General features: G+C 37.8%; 1 protein-coding gene across 2 annotated transcripts in view; it reads left to right on the top strand.

The window, feature by feature from the left end:
* The window catches only part of LOC131041883 (magnesium transporter MRS2-A, chloroplastic), a 411,268-nt gene that overhangs the window by 316,382 nt on the left and 67,413 nt on the right, over positions 1-27,473 (top strand). Inside the window, exon 10 of one of the 2 annotated variants that reach the window (XM_057975112.2) lies at positions 23,365-23,442. In XM_057975112.2, coding sequence (XP_057831095.1) covers positions 23,365-23,442 — 78 coding nt within the window. Of the gene's footprint in view, positions 1-23,361; positions 23,443-27,473 lie in introns of both variants that reach the window. The other variant, XM_057975111.2, reaches the window with a different exon arrangement.

Here is a 27,473-nt window from a genome sequence, read left to right as displayed (position 1 = left end):
ATATTGTATGGGCACTCCTTGGTGGAGTGTCCCATCACTTGGCAAATCTCACAGAATGCCTTCTTCGGGCAAGTACCCCTTGTGTGTCCGTCACTCCTACAGTCTGTACACCACACTTCATTTTCTTCTGTCTTTCTTGTACTCCCTTTCATGGCTTTGAATTCTTTCAACATTCGTTCCATGTCCTTCTGGAGCACGTGTACCTTTTTACCCGATTCGCCATCGCTACTGCTCTCCCCGTCAGAATCTTCATCATCGTCAGATGAATATCTATTACTTTTCTTCTTCCTTGATGTTTTATATTCGCTTTCTAGATCCATCGCCCTGTTATAGGCGTCATCATATGACGTCGAGGGTACAATCTTCATTTTTTTTCGTAGGGAGGATTTCAATCCTTCCACAAACCATCATTTTTTTAAGCCGTCAGCCAGCTGGCTCTCCATTTTACCCAAGAGTTCTTTCAGCCTCCGACTGTATGCCCGTACTGTCTCCTTAGTACCTTGCTTGGTACTGTATATCTCTGTCACAATTTCGTTGTCATCACGAAGCAACCGGAACTCCTCCGTGAATTCCTTCTGTAGGGTAGCCCATGTGGCCACTTTTTGCTTATCTACATCGGAGTACCAATCTATGGCGACTCCTCGTAACGTGGCTGGAAACTGCTGTACCCAGTCATCGTGGTCTGTTACTCCGTTGGCGGACCAAATTTTCTCACATGTACGGCAGTGCCGTAAGGGGTCTTCCTTGCCGTCCCCTGTGAACTTTGGTAACTTTTGTTTTCTCGCCATCCCTTGCCGTCTTCCTGGAGACGGTTGTGTCTGTGTCTGTGTCTGTGTCCCTGCGCTGCTACCTCCGGTAGTGTTGGTGGTGTGTCCTGGAGGTACGGTGTTTTGCCTGTCGCCTGTGGCACCTACACCCGTACTGTTGCCCTCCCCTTCGTTTTGACACACTCCTACTCCTGCTTCCCGTTGGCGATCTTCACTCCGTGGCGTGAGGGATAAGTTCCTAAACTGATCCCGAGTCTCCTCGACTAGATTTCGCTGTAACCTTGTTTCTTCTAAAAATTCTTCGTGGCTCCACGTCCTACGATGATCTGGCGACGCATAGAAATTTTCGTCGGCCTCTGCACCTTCCGTGACACCTCCTTGGTTCCCCTCGGGCCCCCCTTCGGCAGGTCGTCCTTCGGCAAGTTGCCTCAGCCTCCGTCTTCGTTCTACTTGCTGCTCCAGAATCAAAGCCCTCTGCGCGGCCTCCCACTTGTTCGTTTCCGGTTTTCTATTCCTATCTTTATTCAATAGGTTTGGCATTAATTGTCACACATCTCCATAACTCTCAATTCTTAAATCAAAACATATCTTTATTAATTCATCTGCTCAAGTACAACTCGTGTCAATGACACTTTTATTTGAAAATAAGTTCTTCACAGTTCAATTCCCTCCTGGCCTGGCGCCATCTCTCTCCGTGTCCCGTCGGCTGTTCTCCTCGTAGCGTTGCAGGATTTGTTGTCGTCGTTCCTCCTGGGCAATCTCCTCCAGGTGGGCCTGCTGTGCCAGCGATGCCTGTGCAAGCAGCCGGGGGAGGTGGTTCATTAACCGGTTTACTGCCGGGCTAACCTCCAGCGCTGTCCACACGGCACTTGGTGGGATTTCTGCCTCCGCTGCTTCTCGTCGAACGTATGTCTGAATGGCTACCTGGAGCAAAATCGAGAATTCTCGCGTTGCCGTGTCTTCTCCCGTGTACAGTTCTGTCTGCGCGTCGTCGGCCTCCGGGTTTACCTCACCAACGAGTAGGCCCATTGTGTCTGTGCGCCATCAGTGTCTTCCCTTTCCGAGTTCGTCTAGGCAACGGCGCCAAATGTTTGCCCTCTCGGGTAAACGGTTAAATGCAGAACGTAAATGCACAGAACATAATGGAAATATATTAAATAACCAGCCTCTGTATTAATTCAACAGTCCATGTACATCAAGTGCTTATAACATTACATCTGACACGACTAACATGATCCTCCTTCGAAGAAAAGGTACACAATATATAATACCCGAAGGGGCACGACACAACCGTCGCGACTCCAACTACCTACCCGTCGGCTAACTAACTGACCGCCGTAACTCATTATTACCGACGACAACATAAACATAATATACCAACATAACATAATGATTATTCCCGTCAACAAATATAATTTTTAGTTTTCATGTCCCACATAAGATCGTGATTGATAATGGAACTGCTTTCTCTTCCCATGAGGTAACCCAGTTTTGTTTTGATTATGGTATTACCTTGGCTAATTCTTCTGATTATTACCCTCAAGGTAATGCTCAAGTGGAATCAAGTAATAAGAATCCAGTTACCATCATACGTAAACTTGTGGAGGAGAATCAAAGATCGTAGCATAAGGCTCTATATGATGCTTTGTGGAATTACACCCAAAAGAGCTATTGGCATGTCACCATTTCAGCTTCTTTATGGGATGAATGTAGAGATACCTATTACTCTAGAGCTTCCTGCTCTAAAGTTAGCTAAGGCAATTGACGATGAGACATTTGAAAGTGCCTTAGATATGAGAATAATGTTTCTTTCTGTAATATCCCTTGCTAAATCTGATTTGAAAATTTCTGATTTAAATGCTCAAGGAATACTTTCAAACACTAGTCATGAAACTTCTATACTTGCTGATTGTGGTTTATTTTTTGCATTCTGATTTATGAGATGATAATATGCATTCATTGAACTCAAATCGACATATATCAAAGTCTGAATCTGAATGAGAATGCAATGTAACGCCTACCACTAACCTTTCAATGACAATGAGTGATTGAAATTGCATGATATATGCATCTACAGCTGATAGACATTTCTACAAACATTTGGCATGCATTCTAAGAGACTACTCAGAGTATATTGACTGAAAAAGCACCTACAGTTGCTAATCATTTAATCAAACATTTTCGATGCAATCTAATTATGCAGTAAGATCATCTACAGCAAGAGGCATTATGACAAACAATTGTCATGCAATGTAACAACTGATTGGAATGCTCTGAAAATGAATATGAAATGCAAGGAAAACCTGGACTAATGAAGCGCCAACCCTTTGGAAGTAAACTCGCTGCCTTGTGAGGGCCCTATGAGCAATATCGATCTTCTCCAATAGTGTTGTTATGAGGTCTGAAAATATATCAGATCTGAAGCTTCTCCAAATTGCCCTCGAATGAAATATGATAATGCAATCAGCAAGCTGATAATGAATGCAAATCGACCTCCCTCGGATGAAATGATGACTGTAACAATAATTCAGATGCTACAATCCTATAATCCTTAGAATACTATATGCAATGATATTTTCTCCAATAAGATACAATAATATATTAGCTATTGTATCCAAAATCAAGGTGCAATAAAGCCTCAGCTATTGCACTAGAAAACCCTTGCAATAATACAATAGCTATTGCAAGCTTCAGAAACCCTTGTTCTTTCCAGCAATGAAGCACCAATTAAGCACAAACATGACCTCTGAATAAAGCCACCAGTCTTTGCACAATCAAAGAGAGGCTACGTTCTCCAAGATTGAATTTACAGCAAAACCCTAGGTTTCTTCTTCAAAGCCAAAGCTTCTCTAGAAAAGACAAATGTTGAATGATTCAAGAATGAATGAAATGAAATCCAAATCCCCTTTTATAATGTTTAATTTGCATTTGTCTTCATCTCTTTTAATTTACTTTAATTTCATATCTTTTTTCCCTCCTTTTTGGTGCACAACATTAAAATATAAAGTATACTTTATTAAAACACTTATATCTCCCCTTTAAATAACACTTTATCACTTATTATAAAGTATTCTTTTAAAACATTTAACCTTTTAAATAAAGTCCACTTAATTAATCAATGATATGCACTTAATAATTAAATATTATTAAAGTATAACTTAAATAATAATTATGACATTATAACTCCATTAATCATTATTTCTCAATTCCGACTGACCCTGGGAGTTAACCATTGTATCCACTATGCATCCAACTGCCTTACTAAAAATAGTAAGGGTCCCTCTCTATCAACCACTAATTTACTATAAATAGTAAATCCCTCATTATCTAATCAAACTAGTTGTGCTAGGGATCGACATTGCAATCATAGCCTGTCCAGGTGCCCTCCTATAAATAAAAACCATGACTTTCCTGAAATGATGACTTACTATAAATAGTAAGTGTACCAAACTGAGTCCAACGAAGGCCAAACCTGAACGTATGCTGAACTCTGACAAAGAATACACACTGATCTCTGCCAAAAGGGGACCCTCTATCCAACTACCTTAGCCTACAAGGGCTAGTGATAGGCTAATCCAACAAACTCTGATGCTCGCAAAAATGGGGACATTACACTTTCTCAGCTAGAAGAACAAAGAACACAAGTGGTTGATTGGATTGTTGAACATTAGAAGCAAGTCAAAGTTCTCTTTGACAAGAAAGCAAAGCAAAGAGAATTCCAAGTTGGTGATCGTGTTCTTCTTTGGGATAAAAGAAGAAAACAAAAGGGTATGCATGGGAAATTTGAATGCCTTTGGCAAGGACCTTTCACCATTCATCAAGTCACTGGTGAAAACAGTTTTTTGTTGGCATATCGAGATGGAACTCCATTTGCACTGCCCTACAGTGGATAGTATCTAAAGCATTATTTCGAATAAGTTCCAGATAAGTTTTGTACATAAGTCCATGTCTTTGAGTCTTTTTTGTTTCTTTTGATCTTTTTTTTTGTTTTTGTTTCGATCGCTTGACTCTGTTGCCCAATGGCTGGATAAAGGCACTTAGAGATCTAGTTTCTATTCCTCTCCTCTTTCTTAGGGACGAGTGAAAGAAATTCCTTAGTCAAAGCCAGCTGTTGTCTCAATATTTGAATTTTCACGAAAATAGGACAACCCCTACGATTTTTTACTCAAAATTCGTAGTCTTCGTCTCTTAGATGCATTTTTCAAGGCAAAAACTTCTTCTAATGTGTGCATCTAGTCACATGCCCATATTATTGTCATCTTTTTGTAAGTTTTGGTTCATTTGTGTCATCTTTGTTTTTCATTACCATGCAATTTCAGGTTTTGGCTTAGGGGTTGCAAGCAAGGGAGCTTTTCTTGTTTTTTGCAAGTTATATGTTAACTTGTAATCAGGTTATGAAGACCCGATTACAAGTGTATTCATAACGTACTTGTAATCGAGCCTTCATAACTCGATTACAAGTTTATTTTAAATATTGTTTTTTTGTTTTGAAAGACAAACGACTTAATATATTTGCAATCGGGTATTCATAACCCAATTACAAGAGTGTTTTCCATAAAGCGAAATGAGCCATATTAAACTTGCATCGAGTCTCTAGAAGCCCGACTTACTCTTTGTTTTTGCTCTTCATGCCTGCGTTACCTCTTCCATCCTAGCAATTTTAATGGAGCTTGTCCTCAAGACATCATGGCGCATTAGGTGTATTCCTCCTCATTTGTTTATTTAAGCTTGTTATTAGGAGCTTTGAAGTCATTTTCTTCTTGAAGCAGCACGAGAGTCTAGCGAGTTGTGTTCCTTTTTCTTAGTATTCCTATTTTGAGGTAAGTGTAATATACCCCCTCCCCACAAGCTGTAATTTTGTCAAACAGTTTGCTTGCACGTGAATGACTAAGTTTTTCTTTTTTTTTTGACTCATTTCTTAGTTTGCAATGATATATGTTTGGTGATTTATATTCACTGAGTGACTTCAGATTACTTCCATTAAAAACCACACATAACAAGTTTTTGCAAAATAACCAATGAAATTAAATGCTGATATTACTTAGTTAATTCAGACTTCATAAGAAAATTTGTCAGTGCATTACAAACTGACTTAACAATACTGCAGACCTGGAAATGTTTTCACACAAAATATTGACGTCCTAAGTATGCTCCAGACTTCACCAGCAGTGATGTCGCCCTAAACATTGATAACAGTGAAAACGCCCACCAATAACCGCTGCCCAGAACTCAGTTCAAACCTCATACGACCCCCACATAGCATGTACGGCACATATAGAACAGCTGCAGACCTGTACGTCGTCCTTTCTCAGTTGTTACCAGACTGGTACAGCATAGTACTGTCGCATTGCAGGCTGGTATGTCCCTGTATCTTTGGGTTTCAGACCTGTGCACTCCATTTGAACCCCTTCAAACTGGTGCAGCTCAGTCCTTGGGCTTTCTCAGACCTGTACGCCACATCTTCAAGTGATTTCAGACTCGTAAGAACTCTGCAGATGTATTCCAGACTGGTACGACCTTTCCCCAATGGATTTTAGACTTGTCCCAATGTCTAAGGATGCTCACACTTGTGCGAAACTATCCCAGGTTTGTACATAATCTTGAACTTCCAGCAATGATTAGTTTGTGCAATCAGCAAGAGGAGATAGTTCATACGTTTCCAACCCACACACAACCCCCAGTTTCTCAAAACGTCCTCCTTAAGGGACTACAAACTTTCACAAATAGAACTGAATGACTGAATATATAAATCAGATTTTACCTTGTTGCTCCATTAAATCTCCAGACTGTGTCTTCCAACAGTGTAGAGATTGTTGGCAAAGAGGGATTTTGTCCTTGAGGCCCTACAATTAGATTCTCCAGTGAAAATCCAAAAGAATAGAAATATAAATCAACCAAGCATGCTCAAGAATGAGCTCTTCAATTCATTTTATAACTTCATCTTGGAAGTTGCCCATCTGCCTTGCCAATGTGGGATAAATAACTTTTCCTTTATTTATTTCCCCTTTTTAGTCACCCACTTAAGTGACTCTTTAATAAATATAAAGAAACATTAACTTATGTCTCCCAAGTACCCCTTTATAAAATCACTTTATAAATTAAACTTCTTTTTTAGCTCCAAAAATGATCTCTTCATTAAAATAATGAAAATTTGTTATGCAAGGTCCCTGTTTTGTGCTTCCAAGATTTCAAACTCCTTCCCCCAGTTCCGACGACCTATCACACTAAGATACATTTTAAATATTTTAATTATTTTTTGCAAATTTAGTAAAATACTTAAAAATAAACTATTAATGCACCAATTTGACGAAAATTGTTGAAAAGCATCGGAATCGAAATCTGATTGTACTAGAGTGACCCTGATGAGCAATAATGACAAATGGAGCCAATCGGGTGACTTACTATAAATAGACACTCCCTCCAATTATCTTGGAGCCCAAACCGAAAGCTGGAAATAACATCTGAAAGCGTCATATGACTCCTCTAAACCAACTGAGCTCATTGGTAACACCAAATTACCCCCTTGAACATGCTAACACAAACCCAGAATGTCAGCAACAATTGGACTGCTAGAAAAACTGAAAATGGGGACATTACAGTAAGTGCGTTTCTCTTTCCTTTCTTTCTTTCCATTTTTCTCCCTGGATGTGTTTCTTTCATTTTGTAGTTGTTCCTTACAGTGTTTTAAGACTCGTGGACTCGCCACGAGTCTCGCGAGTCCATGGGAGCCACGAGTCGACTCACGAGGCGAGTCCATCTGAAAGACGCGAGTCTTTTGCACGGACTCGCGAGTCTTTCAGATGGACTCGCACAACCCAGAAAAAACGTCATGCAAGCTTTAAAAGTGAGCTTTTTTTATTTTTTTGCCCTCATTTGGCATTCTTGCTTCGTTATGACAGGTTTGAAGGGTGTGAAGGAGGAGAAATACAAAGAGGAAGATGTAGTCTTCTCTTTAATTTGTTCATTGTTGGTTTTCACATTTGGAGTTGGACATATCATTATATGTAATTTTGTAAACATTTATAAACTTATGCTGCTATTATACATTTTAGAGTTGAAACTATGAGCATGAATGATGAAATTTCAAATATTGCGTGTTTGTAGATCATATGACGTGTGTAATGTTTCAATTATGGCTCTTATGTTCTCTAAATGCATTAATTTCTTTATTATTTTTTTGTAAAACTATGGTTTTTTATTTTGCTGAGTCCTTGCCGAGTCTTTCGCGAGTCTTTCATGAGTCCGAGTCCGACTCCAAATTCTGTGGTTTGTCAAGTCCGTGGCGAGTCTGAGTTTTAAAACTTTAGTTCCTTCTAGTTCAATGGCGAAATGGATGCATTATTAGCAAATGATAATCTTTGTGTTGTATTTTTGAGTGCCAAACCTTCCCTTATTCGGGCATTATTCATGCATTTGCAGAACTTTTTCCATCACACAGTCAATTGCTCCGCCGCATCATTCCCTCTTCCGCCTTTTTCTTCCATGCAAGCTAGAAAGCTTGTAATCAGGCCTCAAGGACCCGATTTCAAGCTCAGATTTCCCTTTAGCTGTTGATTATTAGCAAGCTTCGGACTTTCTCATTGCAATCACACATATGTCAAGTTTGCTAAGTCATCTACTTGCAATTGGGTCCTTGAGGCCCAATTACAAGTTCATCTTTGCATATTGACTTTTCCTTGTATACTTGCAATCGGGCCTCAAGGACCCGATTGCAATTATTCCATCCATCGCCTATCATCTTGTAATAAGCATTGCAAGCTTTTTCCCTCCATCCATAGGCAAATACATTCACTTGCAATCAGGTCCTAGAGACCCGATTCCAAGTGAAAATTTTTTAAGTCTTTCCCTTATTATGCCTTGTGCGCTTACAATCGGGTATCCAGGACCCGATGACAAGCCCTTTATTCACCACCATTTGCCTGCAATCATGTGTCCACTCACAATGTACATCTTTAAAATTGAATTGCATGCCATTCATATGTAATCAGGTCTTGGAGACTCAGTTGCGAGCTTTCACTTCCATTCATTTATAAACTATGTACACTTGCAATCGGGTCTCCAAGACCCGATCACAAGTGCAAAGTATACTGTTTTCTTATCATCACAAAGGTCATTTTTGTTGGTTGAAAATTTTGTACACTTGGGGAAATATACAAAATTGCGGTTTCAACCACATTGTGTGAGTAAAACTCTTCTAATTAAGGGAAGGCTCCTCCTATCTATCTAAAGCTTAAAAATAAAATGGGATGGGACAACAGTCTTTCTTCTTCTTTCAAGAAAGACAATATCCTTTTCTCTTCACAAAAAAGTGATAGCGATTTGATATAAAACAATAGTAACAACTTTCGAAATGAAATGAGAGAAAGGAAATGAAATTTCCTGAAAGCTCAAAGACTTTCGTCACTTCCTTCGGGACAAGACAGCAATATCAAGCGCAAAGTCTTGATTATGTGAAGTGCTATCTACCCTTTTCTATACTAATTTTATTAAGATCAAATTATAACAGCACAAAGACTGAAATATCTTATTCTTTCTATGCAAAACAGCAAGAACAAGTGTGAGCTCAAAGACTCACAGCTATTTCTCATAAAATACTTCTAAACTCTTTTCAGAACAGTGTAAGCACAAAGTCTTACAACTTTTTCCCAATAGAACTTCTACTTTAACTAAATTAATCTCCAATACTTGCAGCCCAAAGAATGCAAATCAGATTCGATTAAGTTATCAAAAAAACACTTGCAAGAAAGATAATATGGAACACAAACTCAAGAATGTAGCACAAAGACTCAAAGATTGAGCAATTTTCTTTTATTCCTTTCAATTCTTCAATTTACACATAAAAGCTCAAAGACTTCTTTGCTGCAAATTTGGCAGAGTTTTTGCTTGCTTTCCAAAAGATAAAGATTACAATAGACCCCTCAAGTATTTATAGAAGAGGAGCCTTGATAAAAAGGTGGGTGGATTCTAACTAACTTGAGAGATTCACTCAACCACCAAGACTTATTCAATAACTAATTAAGACTTATTCCAACTACAGTCCTAACTGAACACAACTTGTAGTTGCCTTACATGTAATTACAAAAGTGCAAGTAAAGACTTAACTTGCAATTTACAAAAGGCTTTTTACACGTAACTTGTCAAAAGAAAAACTACAACTAAGAGATTACAATTCTGGAAAAATACAACTAAGTGTTGAAAAGCACTTAAGCTGCAGCATGTGAAGACATGAATCCTTCGAACTTCTAGATGATCATTCATAGCTCAGTGGGATTCGGTTCGTGGGTGTTCTTTGCAACAACCATGGTCTTCACAATGGTATCATGAGATCGAAGAAGCAAAGAGTTGTTCTTCTCCAAGATGGACCAGATTTCATGCAAAAAGGTTTGATGTTTCATCAAAGCCTGAATTGAAGCAGCTGAGAATTGTTCGCTCCTCCATTCATTATGAATTCTCATCTGTAGATCTGCAAGAAATTCTTCTTCTGGTATCAGCCAATACCTTGAAATATTTCACCCCGCAATCTCATTGCATCATCAATCTCCTCAATGAGGGATTTGAGAACAAGGGCTTTATTCTCCAGAAGTTCTTCAAATTCCAAGTACATGACCCTGGAAGAAATAATGACATGCTCCTGAAGAACACTCAACTATTGTTGGGGGCATGGTGCGCCAGATTGTCAAACTATCTTCAACCCTTTCTATATTCTTTTTGAAAGTGTCGGAGGTATGATTCGATTTCTCTTCAATGGCCTCCAACTTAGACATCATTTGGAAAATGTCTTTCAGCACTTGTGCACATAGATAATGAAGTTGATCCACCCAAGAATCCAATGCTTGTACTTTCTGGGCAGCTCTCTCAACTCCACGAATTGGTTCGTGGGAACTGGAAGAACTTGTAGGATTACTCCCTTCACCAGCAGGTTTTGTGATTTTATGAATAGCTACAACAAGTTGTCGGTTCTCCTCTTCTAGCTTGTCTTTCTTTGCTAGAATTTCGTCATACCGCTGCACTAGTGAGGCTACAGATTGCTAGGCATCGTGTTTGACCACTTCATGCGTTTGTTTGCCTGATTCTATCCTTGTAACCTTGTAATCAGCAGCTTGCATTTCCTCACGTGGCTTATCCGCAAGGGGTTCAACAATTTCTGCCACTTTCATCTTATTGCTATCAACAGTTACTCTTGAGATTGTCTTGGGATTTTTAGTAACCTTGGGCCTAGATTGTTTGAGTTGTTGATAGTCAAAGACATCAGGAGAGATTTCCTTCTTTTTCCTCTTTGGGGTAAAATAACTAAGCCATGGAGGTAAAACAACTAGCTCTCCTTGAGTAGCTGTTGAGAGTGAAGGAGAAGCAATTTATGTTTGAACAACCGTGGTCACCCTGGGAGGGGTATTTGTTTGGATGGCGACCATGGTTTGCTCAGTAACCAATGGGCATGAAGATTGTCTCATAAATTCTTCAAAGCCAGAAGTAGAGGTATCAATCTTTGACAAATGGATACATGCAGGAGTATCCTCAGGAATTTCCAGCACACCCTCTTGTTGATGATCAGGAGGCCCCTCAACTACTGAAATTGGATCGGCATTTTGAGGAGACTCTTCCACTATTATGTCAGGAGGAGAAAGAGGCGTCTCAATGGAAACTGAGGAAGGAATCTCATGAGGTGAATCTGAAGCTAGAGACTTAGGAGCATCATCAGATTGTTGTCCTTCTTTTGGATTGTCAGGATCGATCACATGAACATGAAACCGAGACTTTTTCTTTCCACGAACTGTCGCCTCCTCAGGAGGAAGCACTACAGCCTGACTAACTCGCTATTTGATCCTGGTGCCTCAAGATGATGCGCCTTCCTTATTGTCAGTCTGAATCTCAGACTTACGTCCAAGAGATCCCGTAGAGTCATCTTCTTTTCCAACCTTGATTTTGATGAGTCTAACACCATTACCTTTAAGCCAAGTGTTGGTGTTGGCAAGAATAGGCTGAAACCTTTCAAGAATGGAAGTGCACTCTTTGTGTGACCATTGGATTAAGGGAAGTGGAGCTTCTTCAACCCTTCGTGAAATATATTCTGGATCAAGCACATGACCATCATCAATCATTCCTTGCGGAATGTCCACCAGGTTCAGATCAATAACCTGCTCAACGGTTAACCTACAGTAGTCCATCTTGAGAACCTCCATTTCTGTATGGAGATCTACCCAGATATCCTCAAAACGATGCATGTGCACAAGCACCCATACTCATTCACTCTTTCCCATGCCTCATCTGACACCCTTCTGTTCTTTAGAGTCTTGTCAAACTGGCACATGAATTAACCAAAGAATGCTTCTTGAAATCTTCTGAAATGCAATCTGCTAGGTCTCAAATGCAGTTGATCATAATATTCCCATACAGGTATAAGTGAGCGGTCACCCTTGGTAGAAAGACCAGGGAAATTTCTGAGTGACGCTGCCAAATACACTAAGTATGAATTCATGTACAAAGTCATGGTGGTAGGGACTACTGCAAGTTGCTCGCATAAAGCATCACTGATAATCTCCCCCCATGATATATGAGGGGATTGCCTTATGAACATAGTAAACTGATACATCCAAGGTTCAAAAACATTGGAGTGTTCAAGACCCATTATCCTGTTGAGGAGAGTTATGATGTCTCCTATTTCCCACTTAAAGTCACAGCGGTACAACTTAGCCCACCTTGAGAAGGCGGCTCGTGGCTCATGAATCCACCTATGAATATGACGTTTGCAGTCCTTTTTCCTCTTGACATAGTATTCGACTGCGCTATCCTTTGAAATTTCCGTATAAACAGGTGTTGGTGGTATTCTGAAGACTTTCTCAATTGTATCTGCATCAAGGCAGATTATTGCTTCACCATCATCATTTTTAATGGTTCTTGTCTCTTTGTCAAAGCGATGGGCACAAGCGAGAACAAATCCAGGTTCTAGGGCAGCCACTGGAAAAGAGGATGCATGATGAATGTGGCTGTCCAACATCCTCTGCATATTACTATCGTGCGGATCCTCCACTCTCTTGACAAATTCTGACATGTCCACATGCCCTATCTTCGTATCTTTTATGCGATCCAAAGGAGAGGAAACTTGCGAAGGTGAAACTTCATTCTGGTACTTGTCATATTTATACTTCATCTTCTTCGAAAGAGGAGAGGATGGTAAATCTGACATTGAAGGACAACCTGGTATATTGCGATGAAGACTTAAAAGTGTTAAGGCAACATCATAATCAGCTACAACTAACATTTTTCCTTCGTCAAATGGGAAGAACTCCAACCCTTGCACTTCACGATTTTGTGAGGGAAAGATGGGAAATAAATGGGAATGGTGGAAATTTGACTTTGACCAATTTCGGATCTTGGGGAAAATTTTACAAGTATACAAGTTGGGAAGAGTGCACATGCAATCAGATTTTTAAAACCCGAATGCAAGTATACTTGTAAAACGGAAAATGGAGAAATGAGTGTAAAATGAGATGTAGATTTGAGGGAAATGACGTGAACGGAAAGTACGGATATAGGCGATATGGATGGATAAAAATGGGAAGATTTTGGGAATGTCATTTCCAAGAAAATGGGAAGAACTTTGGACATGCAATCTGGTTCTAAAACCCCGATTTTAGAAGGATGGGCATTTTCTTATGTCATAGTGGCATATTTCCTACATTTGCTTGAGGTTGTAGCTAGATTGTTGAAAGGAGCTTTAACCTGATCTCTTGCAAACTTTGTGTTGCAAATAGTGAGGGTTGAATTAGTTTAGTTATTAGTTAAAATCTGAGAAGAGTTGCAAGACTTTGTGCATGTGGTTGTTCCCATTTCAAGTAGTGCATCATACTTGTAGACTTTGTGTTGTTATATGTTGTATATTGTTCTTGTCTTAATCATTTTGGAAAGGTAGATAGGATAGTGGGAATTAAGACTTTGAACTTTGTTTCCATTTTCTCGTCTCGGGGGGGAAGTGACGGAAGACTTTGAGCTTTCACAGAAACTTCACTTCCTTTTGTATAAGAATTTTCTTATTATTTCTCTAAGGTGTTGTATTTTTTTCCAAAACCGCTATTTCTTTTCTAGGAAGAGGAAAGAATATCGCCTTTTCTGAAAAAAGAGAAAAGGATGCTGTCCCACACGAATTAGATTAGGGGAGCCTTCTCTTAATTTAGGAGAGTTTTATACTCACATGCTGTAGTTGATTCCACAAATTTGCACATCTTCCCAGGTGTACAAAATTTTCAACCAACATAAAAAAACAGAATTCAAATCAAAGACAGCATCAAGAGACCACATGAACGTAAAGAATATATTTTGGAAGAGCGATCAGACATAAAGACTCCATAATTACACACATGCATGCTTATAAGGACATCATTCAAGAAAGGCGATCAAATCAATAAAAGGATCAGAAATTATATTCTTTCTTATATAAATTATAAACTGTAATGTCCCCTTCTAGGAGGCTGCCAATTTCCCAATAATCAACACCCATTACTTAATATTATCATGCCTTAAATTAATTTATTAAACTAGATGACCATATTTATTCATAGTACAATTGATAGTGGCTATATTCAAGCCCCAATTCTTACTTCATTTCTAATCCTCAACCTTGAATGGGTATTTACTTGTCTAGGGCGCGATGACACCACTTCCATAATTGGACCCAGGTTTTAGGAACATCCGTCCATAACACACTTGGGGCTCACCTAATTTGGGATGAATTTACGCTGCCTCTCCCTAACAACACAACGCCTCTCGTTATGGAGGTGAGCAATAGAAATGATTAAGTAATTGGGTGATGAGTATACTAACTTCTTATGTATTATGAATATATATGAAATTAAGTATCACTGTCATACATATTGCAGTCTATATTAATATTACTATTAAAATCTGCATAAGAACATTATCAGACTTCATATATTGAGCACATCCCCATGCATACCACCAAGAACAAGGATGTTACTGCCTGTAACTTAATAACAGTTCTGATCTGATCTGATCTGATCGATGCTGATCTCCCTGAATGCTTTTGATTCCTTTCCTTTATATCTCTCAATGTGAGGGAGAGGTCACACCTCTTCATCATGTATGCCCTTTGGCAAGAGACACCCTTTCACCATTAGCACACGTTGAAAGAGAGTAACTTTTTTTTATTTCTGCCCTTTGAAAGGGACACAACCTTTCACTATCAGATCTGCACTTTTTATTGAAATCAGATCTGCCCTTCTCTTTCCCAAATTTATTCCTCCTTCAAATGAGTTCTCTTCTCCCTTTTATACCTCATATTTGGGGGAGTCGCAACTTATCATTTCATGCCGACCATTCATTAACTTTAATCAAATTTTAATTATATTTTAATTTAATTTTTAATTTTATTATTATTATTATTTATTATTAAATTATATTTCAAAGTGGGGACATTACATAAACTAGGTGAAGCATAATACTCAGCGCATTCGGCATATAAAACCATCCTTAGCAGACCTCTTTTATATCTATATTAGAATTCAGAACAGACTTCTCTTGGGACAGCACATTAAGATTTGCATCAGACTTTATTACATAATGAAGGTTATATTAATATCTATTAGCACAATTCAGATTCATATAAGGCTCACTAATTAAGCACTTTGCAAATCTAATTGAAGTTATTCTTGGGTTAAGTCTGACATCAATATCCCCATTATACAATTCCAATTAAGACCTTCAAAACTATAATCTTAATTGATTCAGTAATTGGAAAAATTCTAAGAGCTTCCACAAAGGCTATTACAAGGTTACCAGGAGACAGGGGTACTTGGAGACTCCAGAGACTAGTATCAGTACCGATACAACTAATTTTCAAAAATGCGAGAGGGCGGTACTTGGAGATGCCAAATTTATATAATATAAATAAATAATTTTAGAAAATATCATAGAAGATAGCAGATAAGAATCGGGGTTTTTTACAACACATTATACCCTAATTTTTCTAGTGGGAGATGTCAATTTATAGCCGGGAGACTTCAAAGATAGCAGGAGACGGAAACTGTAATGTCCCCTTTTCAAATTAGGATTTAATAATAAACAATGATAATAAAATTATAAATATAAAAGAATAAAATTAAACATAACCATAACTAAAATTTAGTTAAGTTTAATGAATGGTCAAAAGGCATAAGATGACAAGTTATGACTCCTTCAAACATGAGATATAAAGGGAGAAGAGAACTTCATTTGGAAGGGGGATAATTTGGGAATTGGAAGTGAAGATCTGATTTAAATAAGAAGTGCAGATTTGACAATGAAAGGTTGTGTCCTTTTCTAAGGGCAGAAGTAATGAAGAGTTGCAATCTTTCAAAGGGTGCTAATGGTGAAAGGGTGTGTCTCTTGCCAAAGGGACTCCATAATGAAGAGGTGTGAGCTCTCCCTCACATTGGGAGATTTAAAGGAAAGGAATCAAAAGCATCCAGGGACATGACCATCAATCAGATTAGATCAGAACTGTTATTAAGTTACAGGAATTGGCAGCCTCCTAGTAGGGGACATTACAGAAGCCAAAAGAACCTTGGGCATTGAGATGTTTCTAGGGACGTTTCTGGAATCTGAGACGCATCTCCATCTCTGAGATGCGTCTCGGGGTGTAGGAGACGGGTCTCTTGGTAACTATAATTCCTTTTATATCACATGTGCATACAAAGACTATGCACTAACCATGTATAGAACTCAATGTTCATGCATAAAAAGTATAAACTTCCATATATGCGGGGACCAACAAGAATCAATACAAATTCCATGCCTAATTCATGGGTAATGAGTAATATATAATGCTTTAGAATCTTAGATAATAACCATGTGAATGACACACATTTACAAAGTAGTAGCTAGAAGGTACTTGCTCTTGTGAGTAGCACAAGGCATGATACAATTCAAATATATATATTCTAACTTATCCATTTCTCTTTTGTGTAGGTAGCCTATTGAAAATGGTAGATCAAACACAAATAAAATTATATCAAACCATTGCTGCAGATAAAGAACAATACAAAATAATATATTATTGAATCCATTAGGATAATATTTGCATGACATTCCATTTGCGTTTACAATTGTTGATTTTATTGTGCAAACTACGTACAGGAATAACTTCCCAAAAACTAACTACTAAACTACTAACATATATTTTATCTAACATTATTTATTTATTACTAAACTATATACTAAATAAAAGAGGTAATAATCCAATATTCCCCACTTATTACATCAATCTGAAAAAAGTACATAACATTGCAAAAGTTGATCAAAGCAACCATTCTAGAGACTTTGATGAAGTGCGTTCACCAATTCTTCCTGCTAACCTAAGAAACACCAAAGTGACTTCATCAATGAATATCTTGACTATAAAAACTGCAAGACTCTATACAACATGAGAGAACATAAAGTGTTCCCATCCTCCTTGCATAATGGGAGAACAACTTTCCTCTGAAAGTCCATATCCTCTAGTGTTGCACATGAGAGAACAACACTCCTTCGAGAGTCCACATCTCCTCCGACTGTGTCAATATCCCTCCTCAATGCTATGGAAACAATCCCTCCTCTAATGTACAAAAGAACCCCAACCAATGTATATGCATTAACTACACCCACAAGAAATTTCAAGATAAGCCAAGCCCCTCGCTTCATGAAAGGACACAAATAGAAAAAGGTTCTTCTCATACAAGATACCATCTTTGAGTGAGAACTTGTAATGTCCCCTCCCTAAGCCTAGACAAATGGTGATCATTAGCCTATCCCTTAGGTTCCTGAAGGCTAATGTGGTTGGTTAGGGAACTCCTTGGTTCTCGGTGTCATTGCAGCTCTGTTCTTTCAGCAATTTTATTGTTGGCTTTGAGCTCAATTTTCAATGTGCAGAGATGCTTTCAGAAGTGTTTTCAGCCACTCGGGTTGAGCTCCACATTTCTTGGAGCCCATGCTATTTATAGTAAGTCACTATTTTGACTTCAGTCATGTCTCCTTATCCTCAATGACACCCTAGCATATTCAGTTTCGACATTTGATGCTTTGTTGGGGTTTCAATATTTGAGAGGGGGTGATTTTAATAAAATGCTTAAAGCTATGACTTTTATATTAAAGTTTCACTTAGCATTTAATTATTTATTAAATTGACTTTTACCTTGGAATGTGTGCCCACGTATTGGGAAAATGAAATATATTATTTAATCAAACTTATGCTTGGTTGGGCATTGATTTTTGCGAGACATAAAGGATTCAATAAATTAATATTTTATTTATCCTTGGTGCATTGGGATTCGGGAGAAATATATAAGGGTTTTTTTTTTCAAGCTCATTTTGCATGTGTGAATATTTGGGGAAAGGATATGTTGTTGGGGTTTCTGATGCAGAGGAAGGACCTTTAACATGACAAATACTCAAAACTTACAGAGGTTCTCACTAACCCCAACATAGGTGTAGCCTATGTACTCTTCTTAGACCACTACTATTGGCCTACTTAGGGCTCTTTGAGCATGCATGCCTTGGACTCTTCAAAATTACATGGAAAAACTTGTTATGTGGCTTAAAAGATCAGATGCAACTCCCTTTTATTGACCAAAACAATGTAATGACTTTGCTTGATAAAACTCTCCATTCGCTGTCCTACAAACTGTCAAACACTGTTTCAAACGGAACAGTCAATTTTAACACGTTCAAACCTTAACTCCAGACCCTGCAACTTGGGAATATTAAATAACATGTCAACACAGACCTATCCACCAATTTTAGAATTTTCCACCGTACCAATCAAGAGAAATGAATTTTTTTGTGTTGCTGGAAACCCTAGGCATGGTTCAGGACAATTTTCACTAAAAATGCCATAACTTATTCAATTCTTCATGAAAATTGTTCAAACCACTTGCATTTGAAAGATAACTCAGTTTTCTAACTTTCCCTCATGTCTGCAGGTCTGTACTATTCACTTACAAGCCGTACAAATAACGTTTTCAGACTGTAATGTAGGAAAATGAAAGAAAAACCAGTCCTAACGATACCAAAATTGCTATATCTTTCACAATACTCAATGAATAATATGAAACCACTTTCAAAACAAAATTTAATTCATTTTTCTAACATCTCCAATCATTTTTTTGTCATTTCATGGACATACAGTCCTTACAAAGACAAGAGAACAGGCTGCAACATGGAGAAAAAGATGGCAAAACAAAAATTCCTTGTTTTTTTTCTTCCTCCAACCCGTCAATTCGAGTTAAGAGTTCATATTTATGCATTACAATCACATTTTAACTGCCCAACCAACCATAACTCCCTTTGTTAAGACTAATGACACTTTTTTACAAAGTATGTTGCATTTTGACAACTTTACAACTTGGCAATTTTGACAATTTTGACAACTTTGCATGAAACTTTCCAAAATGGATTAACATGATCCCAAATGGCCTCAAAGGACCTTATTAGACTCAAAACAAACCAAAGCAAGATATAAATCAAAGTTTTGCAATATGACTCAAAATGACTCTCAAGATGACTATAAAAGGGTTTTTCTTTTGAGCTCATTTTGCATATGTGTGAATATTTTGGGAGAAGGATATGCTGTTGGGGTTTCTCCAAGAACTTCTTGAGGACAAAAATCTTCAAGAAGAATATCATTTGCAGTGGTGAAATATCCTCCCTAGGTGATGGCAAATAGTCTCACACAGAGGTTATGTTGGTGTTTCGAATGTGGTGATTTATATTGTGGTTTTGAGTCAGTTTTCAGAACAAAATAAAGATCTATATGGTATTTTAGAGCAGATTGAAGGTTTTGGTGGTATCTATGGCATTTTGGATTTGGTGTTTGTTTAGTTGTTTGGAGGTCTTTTTCTGAGCTAGCCGTCCCCATTTTTCATGCTTAGCATCCTTCTATTTTGGAGATGGAGACGAGTTAAATTTAAAATTTTCTAGGCATTGTTTAAATTTTTTCCTCCAGCCTAGGCGTTCCTTTTGCAACAGATTTGGAACTTATTGAGGGAGGTTTTGAATTTCTAGAGCTAATCGCCCTAATCAGCTGGCCGCTTTGCCTCAAGGAAGGTCGATTTGGATGAGAGTTCACTTTCAGTTTTCTTTGGAGTTTATTGTCATTACCTGTGGTGGCATACAATGTTATTGCAGTTGTTTTGATGATTTACTTGCAGATTTTTGGAGTTGGAAGTGAGAAAAAACAATATCTAGCGAATTGCCCTCATTTGCCTATGCTCAGTTGGCTGCAGCAGTGACTAAGGTTGACTGTTCTGCCTTGAAGGTGACTAAATTAGTGTATCTAACTCTGAAATACTGTTCTGAGGAACTTGGAGGTGTCGGTTCCCTGTTTGGAGGTGCATCATAGTTCTATTGCTGCCTTTGGAGGGGGTATTTCATGCTTGAAAAGGCCATAAAATTTTCTTCTATTGACTGTCCAAAATCTGAGCCTGTTCACAGGTCTGCAAAATCCAGTACTGCCACTTAAATTGAGGTATTTTGACGTGTTTTGTCTGCTAGTTGAATGTAAAATCATTTTATGTTGATGTTTCAAGTTTGGAAATGACAATCGTCCAAGTGAATTGTAAAAAGCATTATGAATGAATGTAGAATCAATGATCGGACCTTATCAGCATTTAAAATCAGTTTTTGTGTTGTCAAAAATATTTCAAAAAAGAAATCAGAGGTACATGTTACAGAAGCTCACTCAAGATGATAAAAATACCTCTATCCTCCAATGCCTCCAACCTCCAATTGGACCCTTTAGATCTTAATCACCAAATACAACATCAATGGTTCTGAATGAATCATTAATAAATGCATAAAAGTGCTCATACATAGAGATGTCGGATTCAACCATCAATGCATCCATTGCAATAAAAAAATTTAATGTATTTGGGATGACCATTCTCTTTTTCGATGAGGAATTCCTACATAACCCTTTAGCATAGTGAGCATTAATTCTCCTTTCTTTGTGTTATGTAAAATTATTTCTCTTATTGTTGTTATCGGGAAAAAGTGTATAGTTAGTAATGTTAATTATCAATAGTTAGTTAGCCGACGGGTAGGTAGTTGGAGTCGCGACGGTTGGGTCGCGCCCCTTCGGCAATCATATATTGTATCACCTCCGGGTGTTGTGGTGTGTAATGTTAGTCGTGTCAGATGTATTGTTAACGACGGATATAATATGAACATCCTTTGACATTAATGGAAAGCTTATTCTGGTACTTCTTTTATATTTGCATTGTACATTGCTGTTCAATTTCTGTATTCTTCCTGTTTACCCAGTGAGGTAAACATTTGGCGCCGTTGCCTAGACGAACTCAGGAATGGAAGACACGGATGGCGCATAGACACAATGGGCCTACCCGTTGGTGAAGTAAACCCGGAGAATCGACAACAGCAAATTTTACGAGAATTTCATGAGCGCCAGGATGACGGACGTAGGGAAGACCGACGAAGGACAAATAATCCTTAAATTGTGAAAGGAGAGAAATAAAGAACACTGTTAGAAGCAGAAGAATTATGTTGATTGTATACAAAAGAGTGAATTAATAAAGACGTGTTGTGTTTTGATTTATGTGTTGAGAAACATGAAATTGTACCACAATTAATGCCCAATTTACTGAATAAAGACAGAAATAAGAAATTAGAAACCGACGAGTGGGAGGCTGCGCAGAAGGCTTTGATTCTGGAACAACGTGTAGAACGTAGACGGAGGCTGAGGCAACTTGCCGAAGGACGACCTGCCGAAGGGTTGCCCGAAGGGAACCAAGGAGGTGTCACGGAAGGTGCAGAAGCCGAGGGGAATTTCTATGTGTCGCCAGACTACGGTAGAGCGAGAAGCCTTGAAGAGTTTCTGGAGGAAACTAGGTTACGGAGAGAACTAGTTGAAGAGACTCGAGATCGGTTCAAAAACTTATCTCTCACGCCACAAAGGGAGGATCACCGAAGGGAGCCGGGCACGGGTGACGACGAAGTGCCACAAAGGGAGGATTGTGATGGCCAAGGAAGCCATATTGGTGAAATCCGCACTTGAGCATTGGCTGGTAGCAGAAAAGGTTTTCAGGCGAGGACGCAGCAAGTGTATAAGATCTGGGCCCGACTAGCGTCAGTAGTTCCTGCCATTCATCTCTATTTTGTATTAAGTCGTCGGAGTCGACTTCTTTTCTTGGGGGGGATGATGTTATCGGGAAAAAGTGTATAGTTAGTAATGTTAATTATCAATAGTTAGTTAGCCGACGGGTAGGTAGTTGGAGTCGCGACGGTTGGGTCGCGCCCCTTCGGCAATCATATATTGTATCACCTCCGGGTGTTGTGGTGTGTAATGTTAGTCGTGTCAGATGTATTGTTAACGACGGATATAATATGAACATCCTTTGACATTAATGGAAAGCTTATTCTGGTACTTCTTTTATATTTGCATTGTACATTGCTGTTCAATTTCTGTATTCTTCCTGTTTACCCAGTGAGGTAAACAATTGTTCTCCTTATTTTTCAAATACAAAGTAAATATCATTTTCAAAACACTCAGCCTGATGAATCAATAATATATTATTCTGTATTGTTCTTTATCTGTAATAATAGATCGATATGATTTTATCTGTGTTGGATCTACCATTTCAACATGGTATCAGAGCACATTGATATCTCTAAGACTGTGAGATGATGAGGCATGAAGAATAAGGAGAAAACCAGCAGGTCTTAAGATTTATTGAGGCATGAAGAATAAGGAGAAAACCAGCAGGTCTTAAGATTTATTGAGGCATATTGATTTCTACCAAGTTGCAGATTGCAGTCGCAATAAAATGGCGATAACAACGAAATTAAAAAATTCAAACAATTTTGGAAAGATGGTGAGGAGAACAACATAGCCTAGTGTCACACTAAATTTAGATAGATGACCATGGTAATCCATAAATACATAAAATTTCTATTCAAACCAACCATATTGATAATTTGAAATTAATTCTCTAATTGGAGTTATCACTTATCAATATAGAGCGAGAGGTCTAGGTGGCAACTTGAGTTGTGCCACGGGCCACCATTGTCAGTAACTTAGCATCATACAAATATAACTATTTATTACTAGCATGCTGACCATAACTCCATCTCTATGCCACATGTACCGTCCCTTGAACAAGCTAGTGCCAACATCTGAAAATGGCAATAAAACGTAGACTAAGCTACTAACAAAATAAGAACCATTCTACCTTCAATAATTATTCCTATTCATTCTTTTCCAGTGTAAATTGTTCAAATATGTATTGTATCAACCTAGAGGCTTGGAACAAATATTCTAGATGTGTTATCACACATATTTGTAGCTGTTTCCATTAAGTTTTGCACAGATTTATTCAATAATACAATTTCTTAATTGCAGTTCTGTTTCTTGTGCCAATCCATGAATGGCTATTATTTTCTCTGTTTTTGTTGTGTCAAGGTAAAATTATGATTGTACTAAAAATAAATTAAACTCACATTTATAGGAACAAATTTCATATCTATGTGAAAATGTAACATAGAGAATTTGTATAATAATATCAAATTGCTTTTTGAGATAGCTTAGATACTTATTGTCTATTGTTTTCCTTAGAAGCGAGTCATGTCATGGTCAAGCAGAGCGACTTTTGGATACTGCTAGGGAAATGGAAGACTCAATTGCTGTAAACTTGAGGTATGAATATAGTTGTCAATAGACACCATGCCAAGTTGACATTCTTTTACTAGATTCAGTACACAACAAAGTTTGTTGTTAGGAATTGCACGAGTTCATTATATAAATAATGTACAATATAGTTGATTTCTTTCTTAGCTATTACTTTCTATCTATAATTTCACTCCAGATTGAACATTTTGTAAATTCATAATAGTTCTCTAGTTTATATCAATAGATTGTAAAGGACATGTACTCTGTATGTAATGTCCTCTTTTCAGTTATGAAAATTTTGGAGACCTTTAGTCTGTTTAATTCCCATAGGCTAGTTGGGATGTGGTAAGGTAACTATTAGTTAGTTAAATTTAGTTGTCTAAAGACATTCATTTTACAGGCAACTTATATTTAATTAATTATTTTATTAAAGTTGGATAGTTTATTAAAATGTAAAATCAAATAAAAAACAAATTTCAAAAGTCACTTTAAGAGCGAAAATGAAATATAATACTTCAATTAATAAAAAAAGGTATAAAAAGGACAGTTTGCAAAGAAAATATATCCTATAGTCCATACACATTTATCAAATCCCAACTTGTGAAGATTGGAACTTGTTCATTTATTCTGTCCTAGGATGAAAACTCTTCAACAAAAGCTCGTCACTTTTGGGTCATTTACTGTTATTATCATATTAAAAAAGTTGAGAGTAAATCCCATAAAGGCCATGTTAGATAGATGACTGAAATCCTAAACCCACGAGAATCACATAATTTGTTATAACTTGGAGGCTGGAATAATAGCTAGCCCATGAAATCAAGCGAGATATTATGAAATGAAATAAATAATGGAATAAAATATGCTTTTTAATTATTTAAATATTTTATTTGTTATCTTAATGTGGTTGAGTGGAGATAAAGTTGGATGTAGTCTCAAATGAGTGATGTCTTAGGGCTATGAACATGAAAGAACACCCATCTAGTAGATGTGTATTGGTGATGGTTTTCAGTCACATCAGTCTAAGATGGTTAACTGTTTTGAGAGTTGTTTGTTCACTGCAATGGATTGAAACTTTTCTCCCTAATGATAATCCCAGCAAAGAGATCCAAAGTGTTATTAAATTTGATACATTAGAAGATCTACAAATATTTAGAAATGGTTTATTTTACTAAGAGATGCAGATTGTATTGACAAACACTCTAGCCATTTGTGCTGTATCTTGTTGTTAGGTGAATGAACGAGTGAGACAGTTCATAGCACTCACTACCCAAATGGGGAAATTGTGTTATTGAGATCATACTAGGGCTTGCATGCTGTAGTCAGTGTACAATGTCTATTATTATGTTTGATAATATTGTTTATCTGCCAATGTATTTGTTGATGTGTTTTTAAGGACACCTCATACATAGAATAAAATACCAAGTATTCTACCCTCTCTTGAACAAAGAAACCTCATATGCTAAATAATGCGATCAAATAAGGCAACTCCAAGGTTTACAATGCAAACAATCGACTTTATATTCTAGATAGACTCAGTGATTTGATGTGATAATGTTGCCGATCACAAAGGGACTAACAATTTTACAAACAACTAGAACGTGGAACACTAAACTAACTTGGGAATTAAAAGGCAAAAGGATAAAGGGTTAAGAAATCTAAGATAACACCCAAGGACAATGATGATAATAGATGATGCTTTGATAGACATACTCCTTCAAACTAAGCTTTGCTTCGTCATGATAACATGGAATATCCCTTTAAATTTTCTCCATTTTAAAGCACAAGGATTTGCACCCGTTAATGTTAGCATAAGAAAATCCAGCAAACTCAACCACTTGTTCAGCAGAAGTATTAGATAGCAACTTGGAAAAACATACTGAAAATGAAAGGGAATACAACTTGGCAATGTAACCAACCACTTCCACTTCTTAGCAGGCAATACAAAAAACTAAACTCGACCACTTTTTTAGCGGGAGTGTTAATATCAAATGCTAGAAAGTAATAAAATAAGAAATTGGCAATGAACCGGCCACTTCAACTTGTTCAGTGGGTAACAAAATTAGCTTCAAAGTCTGAAAATTAAGGAACGTTGTTTAGTACTACTAAATCAGCCATGAGAAAACATTGCTATTATGATTCAAGAAGTTAGAGAAACAAATCCAAACTCAATGCTGATAAATTATGCTAAAAAACAAGAGTTTAGAGTAGCAAAACCCAATCTGATATGCACCAACTGCAAACTGATCTTTTCAACCAGCAACCCAAGAAAGCTTCAAATGATCATATCTCCCTCGATTCTTCTCCGAAATAGCTCAAACTGAAAGCAAAGACACCACAAAGGCTAGGCATCCATCGTCCCAACCAGCAACTAGGGAGATAGCATGAATCCCAATGCAGCCCAAGCATGTAATGTCCCCACTTTAGCAGTTGACCAAGCATATGTGCGTTAGCCTAGCTCTACATGGTCCCGAGGGCTAACGAAGGGTTTAAAGGGATCCTAGAGTGTTTTGGCCTAGTCATTTCCAGTTCAGGCCAAAACGGAGTTGATTTACTTAGTTTCAGGCATACTTACTATTTTTAGTAAGTCAACAAGACACAACGGAGGCTAGTTTTGGTGATTGGATTCGATACTCCTTGGCGAGAGCTTTCCGACGAGTTATCAGTCGCGCTATACGGAGTCCGATTGCTAGTATATTTTAATGTCTGAAGTGTTATTAAAGTAACATTTAATTGAATTGTAAAATATTAAAGTGTTACTTTAATATTTATTTTATGGGGATGTGTGCAAATCAAAGGGGCATCCAAGGGAGACATAAGTGAATATTTTAATATGTTTTATATTGCACATGTTTTATCCCACATTGCTTAAGTGAGTTGGGTCGACCCTTGGATAAAGAATAAAAGGAAGCTTTTGTGGCTTCATTCAGCATGTTGAATTTGAGAAGAAATTGATGAGTGAGTTGCAGATCCTTTCTTGGCATTAGAGGACGTCTATCCTCTCGTGTGACATTCTAGACGTCATTCCCTTGGGGTTTGGCCTTTGGAATCCATTGCTTTCAGCTTCATTAACAGGCAGATTGGGTGCATTCTGGGTGCATTTGCAGCTACAGGCAGCAACACTATTTGGGTGTGTTTCTAGCTACGGGCCGCAACACTATTCACACAAGCACTATTCACGCGGTACTATTCATGCGAGCACTATTCACGCGACACTATTCACGTGACACTATTCACGCAGCACTATTCATGTCATTGTAGCAGCAAGATTGGAAAACATTTGGAGCATTATTGCTGGAGTATTTAGTGAGTTGAAAAAATCTGCTATGTATTTGATTAATTCTGAAAATAATATCATATCAGCAGTAGTTCAATTTTCAGTTGCATATTATTGTAGTTTCATTCTTGTTCATATTCTGTGATTTCAATTCCATGTAAAACAAACCCACATTTCATTTCTGGAGCCATAAGGGAATTTAAAACATTAAACAGAGAAATAAGGAGTTGGATGCAAATTGTTTGATAAAATTCCTAGCAGCAGTTGGTATGGTTTTTGGGCATTCCGGGGTGTCCATTATAGTGGTATCAGAGCTTGTTTTTCCTACCATGCTGTGAGGGTTTCATGCGTCCAGCACATCAGTATTACTTGCGGAGAAACAGGTCAAACACAAACCTACAGAATTCACCAGAGATTGAAGAGGAGGGTAACCCTTTTTCAGCACCAGCCATGGGTGACAGAGATGGGGAAAGGGGAGAACCTAGCATTAGGGAGATGCTCAGTGATCTTGCTAGAGATCCGAGGGAGCTCCAGGCTACATTGCAGCAGATGGCTATAGCATTTACACAACATTTGACGAGAGCAGATCAAGGCAATAATGCCAACCGAGGTAATAATGGCAACCAAGGTAATAATACCAATCATGGTAATAATGCTAATCAGGGAGGTGGACAGGGTTGTAAAGTTATTTCAATTTCAATTAAAGAACAAGTTATGAACTATGAATGCTATATATGGATATGAGGAATTATGTCAATGTCTAATAATTCTGATTTTTATCTGC

The sequence above is a fragment of the Cryptomeria japonica genome, chromosome 1 (genome assembly GCF_030272615.1).
Source record: "Cryptomeria japonica chromosome 1, Sugi_1.0, whole genome shotgun sequence".
NCBI lineage: Eukaryota > Viridiplantae > Streptophyta > Pinopsida > Cupressales > Cupressaceae > Cryptomeria > Cryptomeria japonica.
Note: the sequence above shows the minus strand (reverse complement) of the source record. Positions and strands in the feature narration are given on the sequence as shown.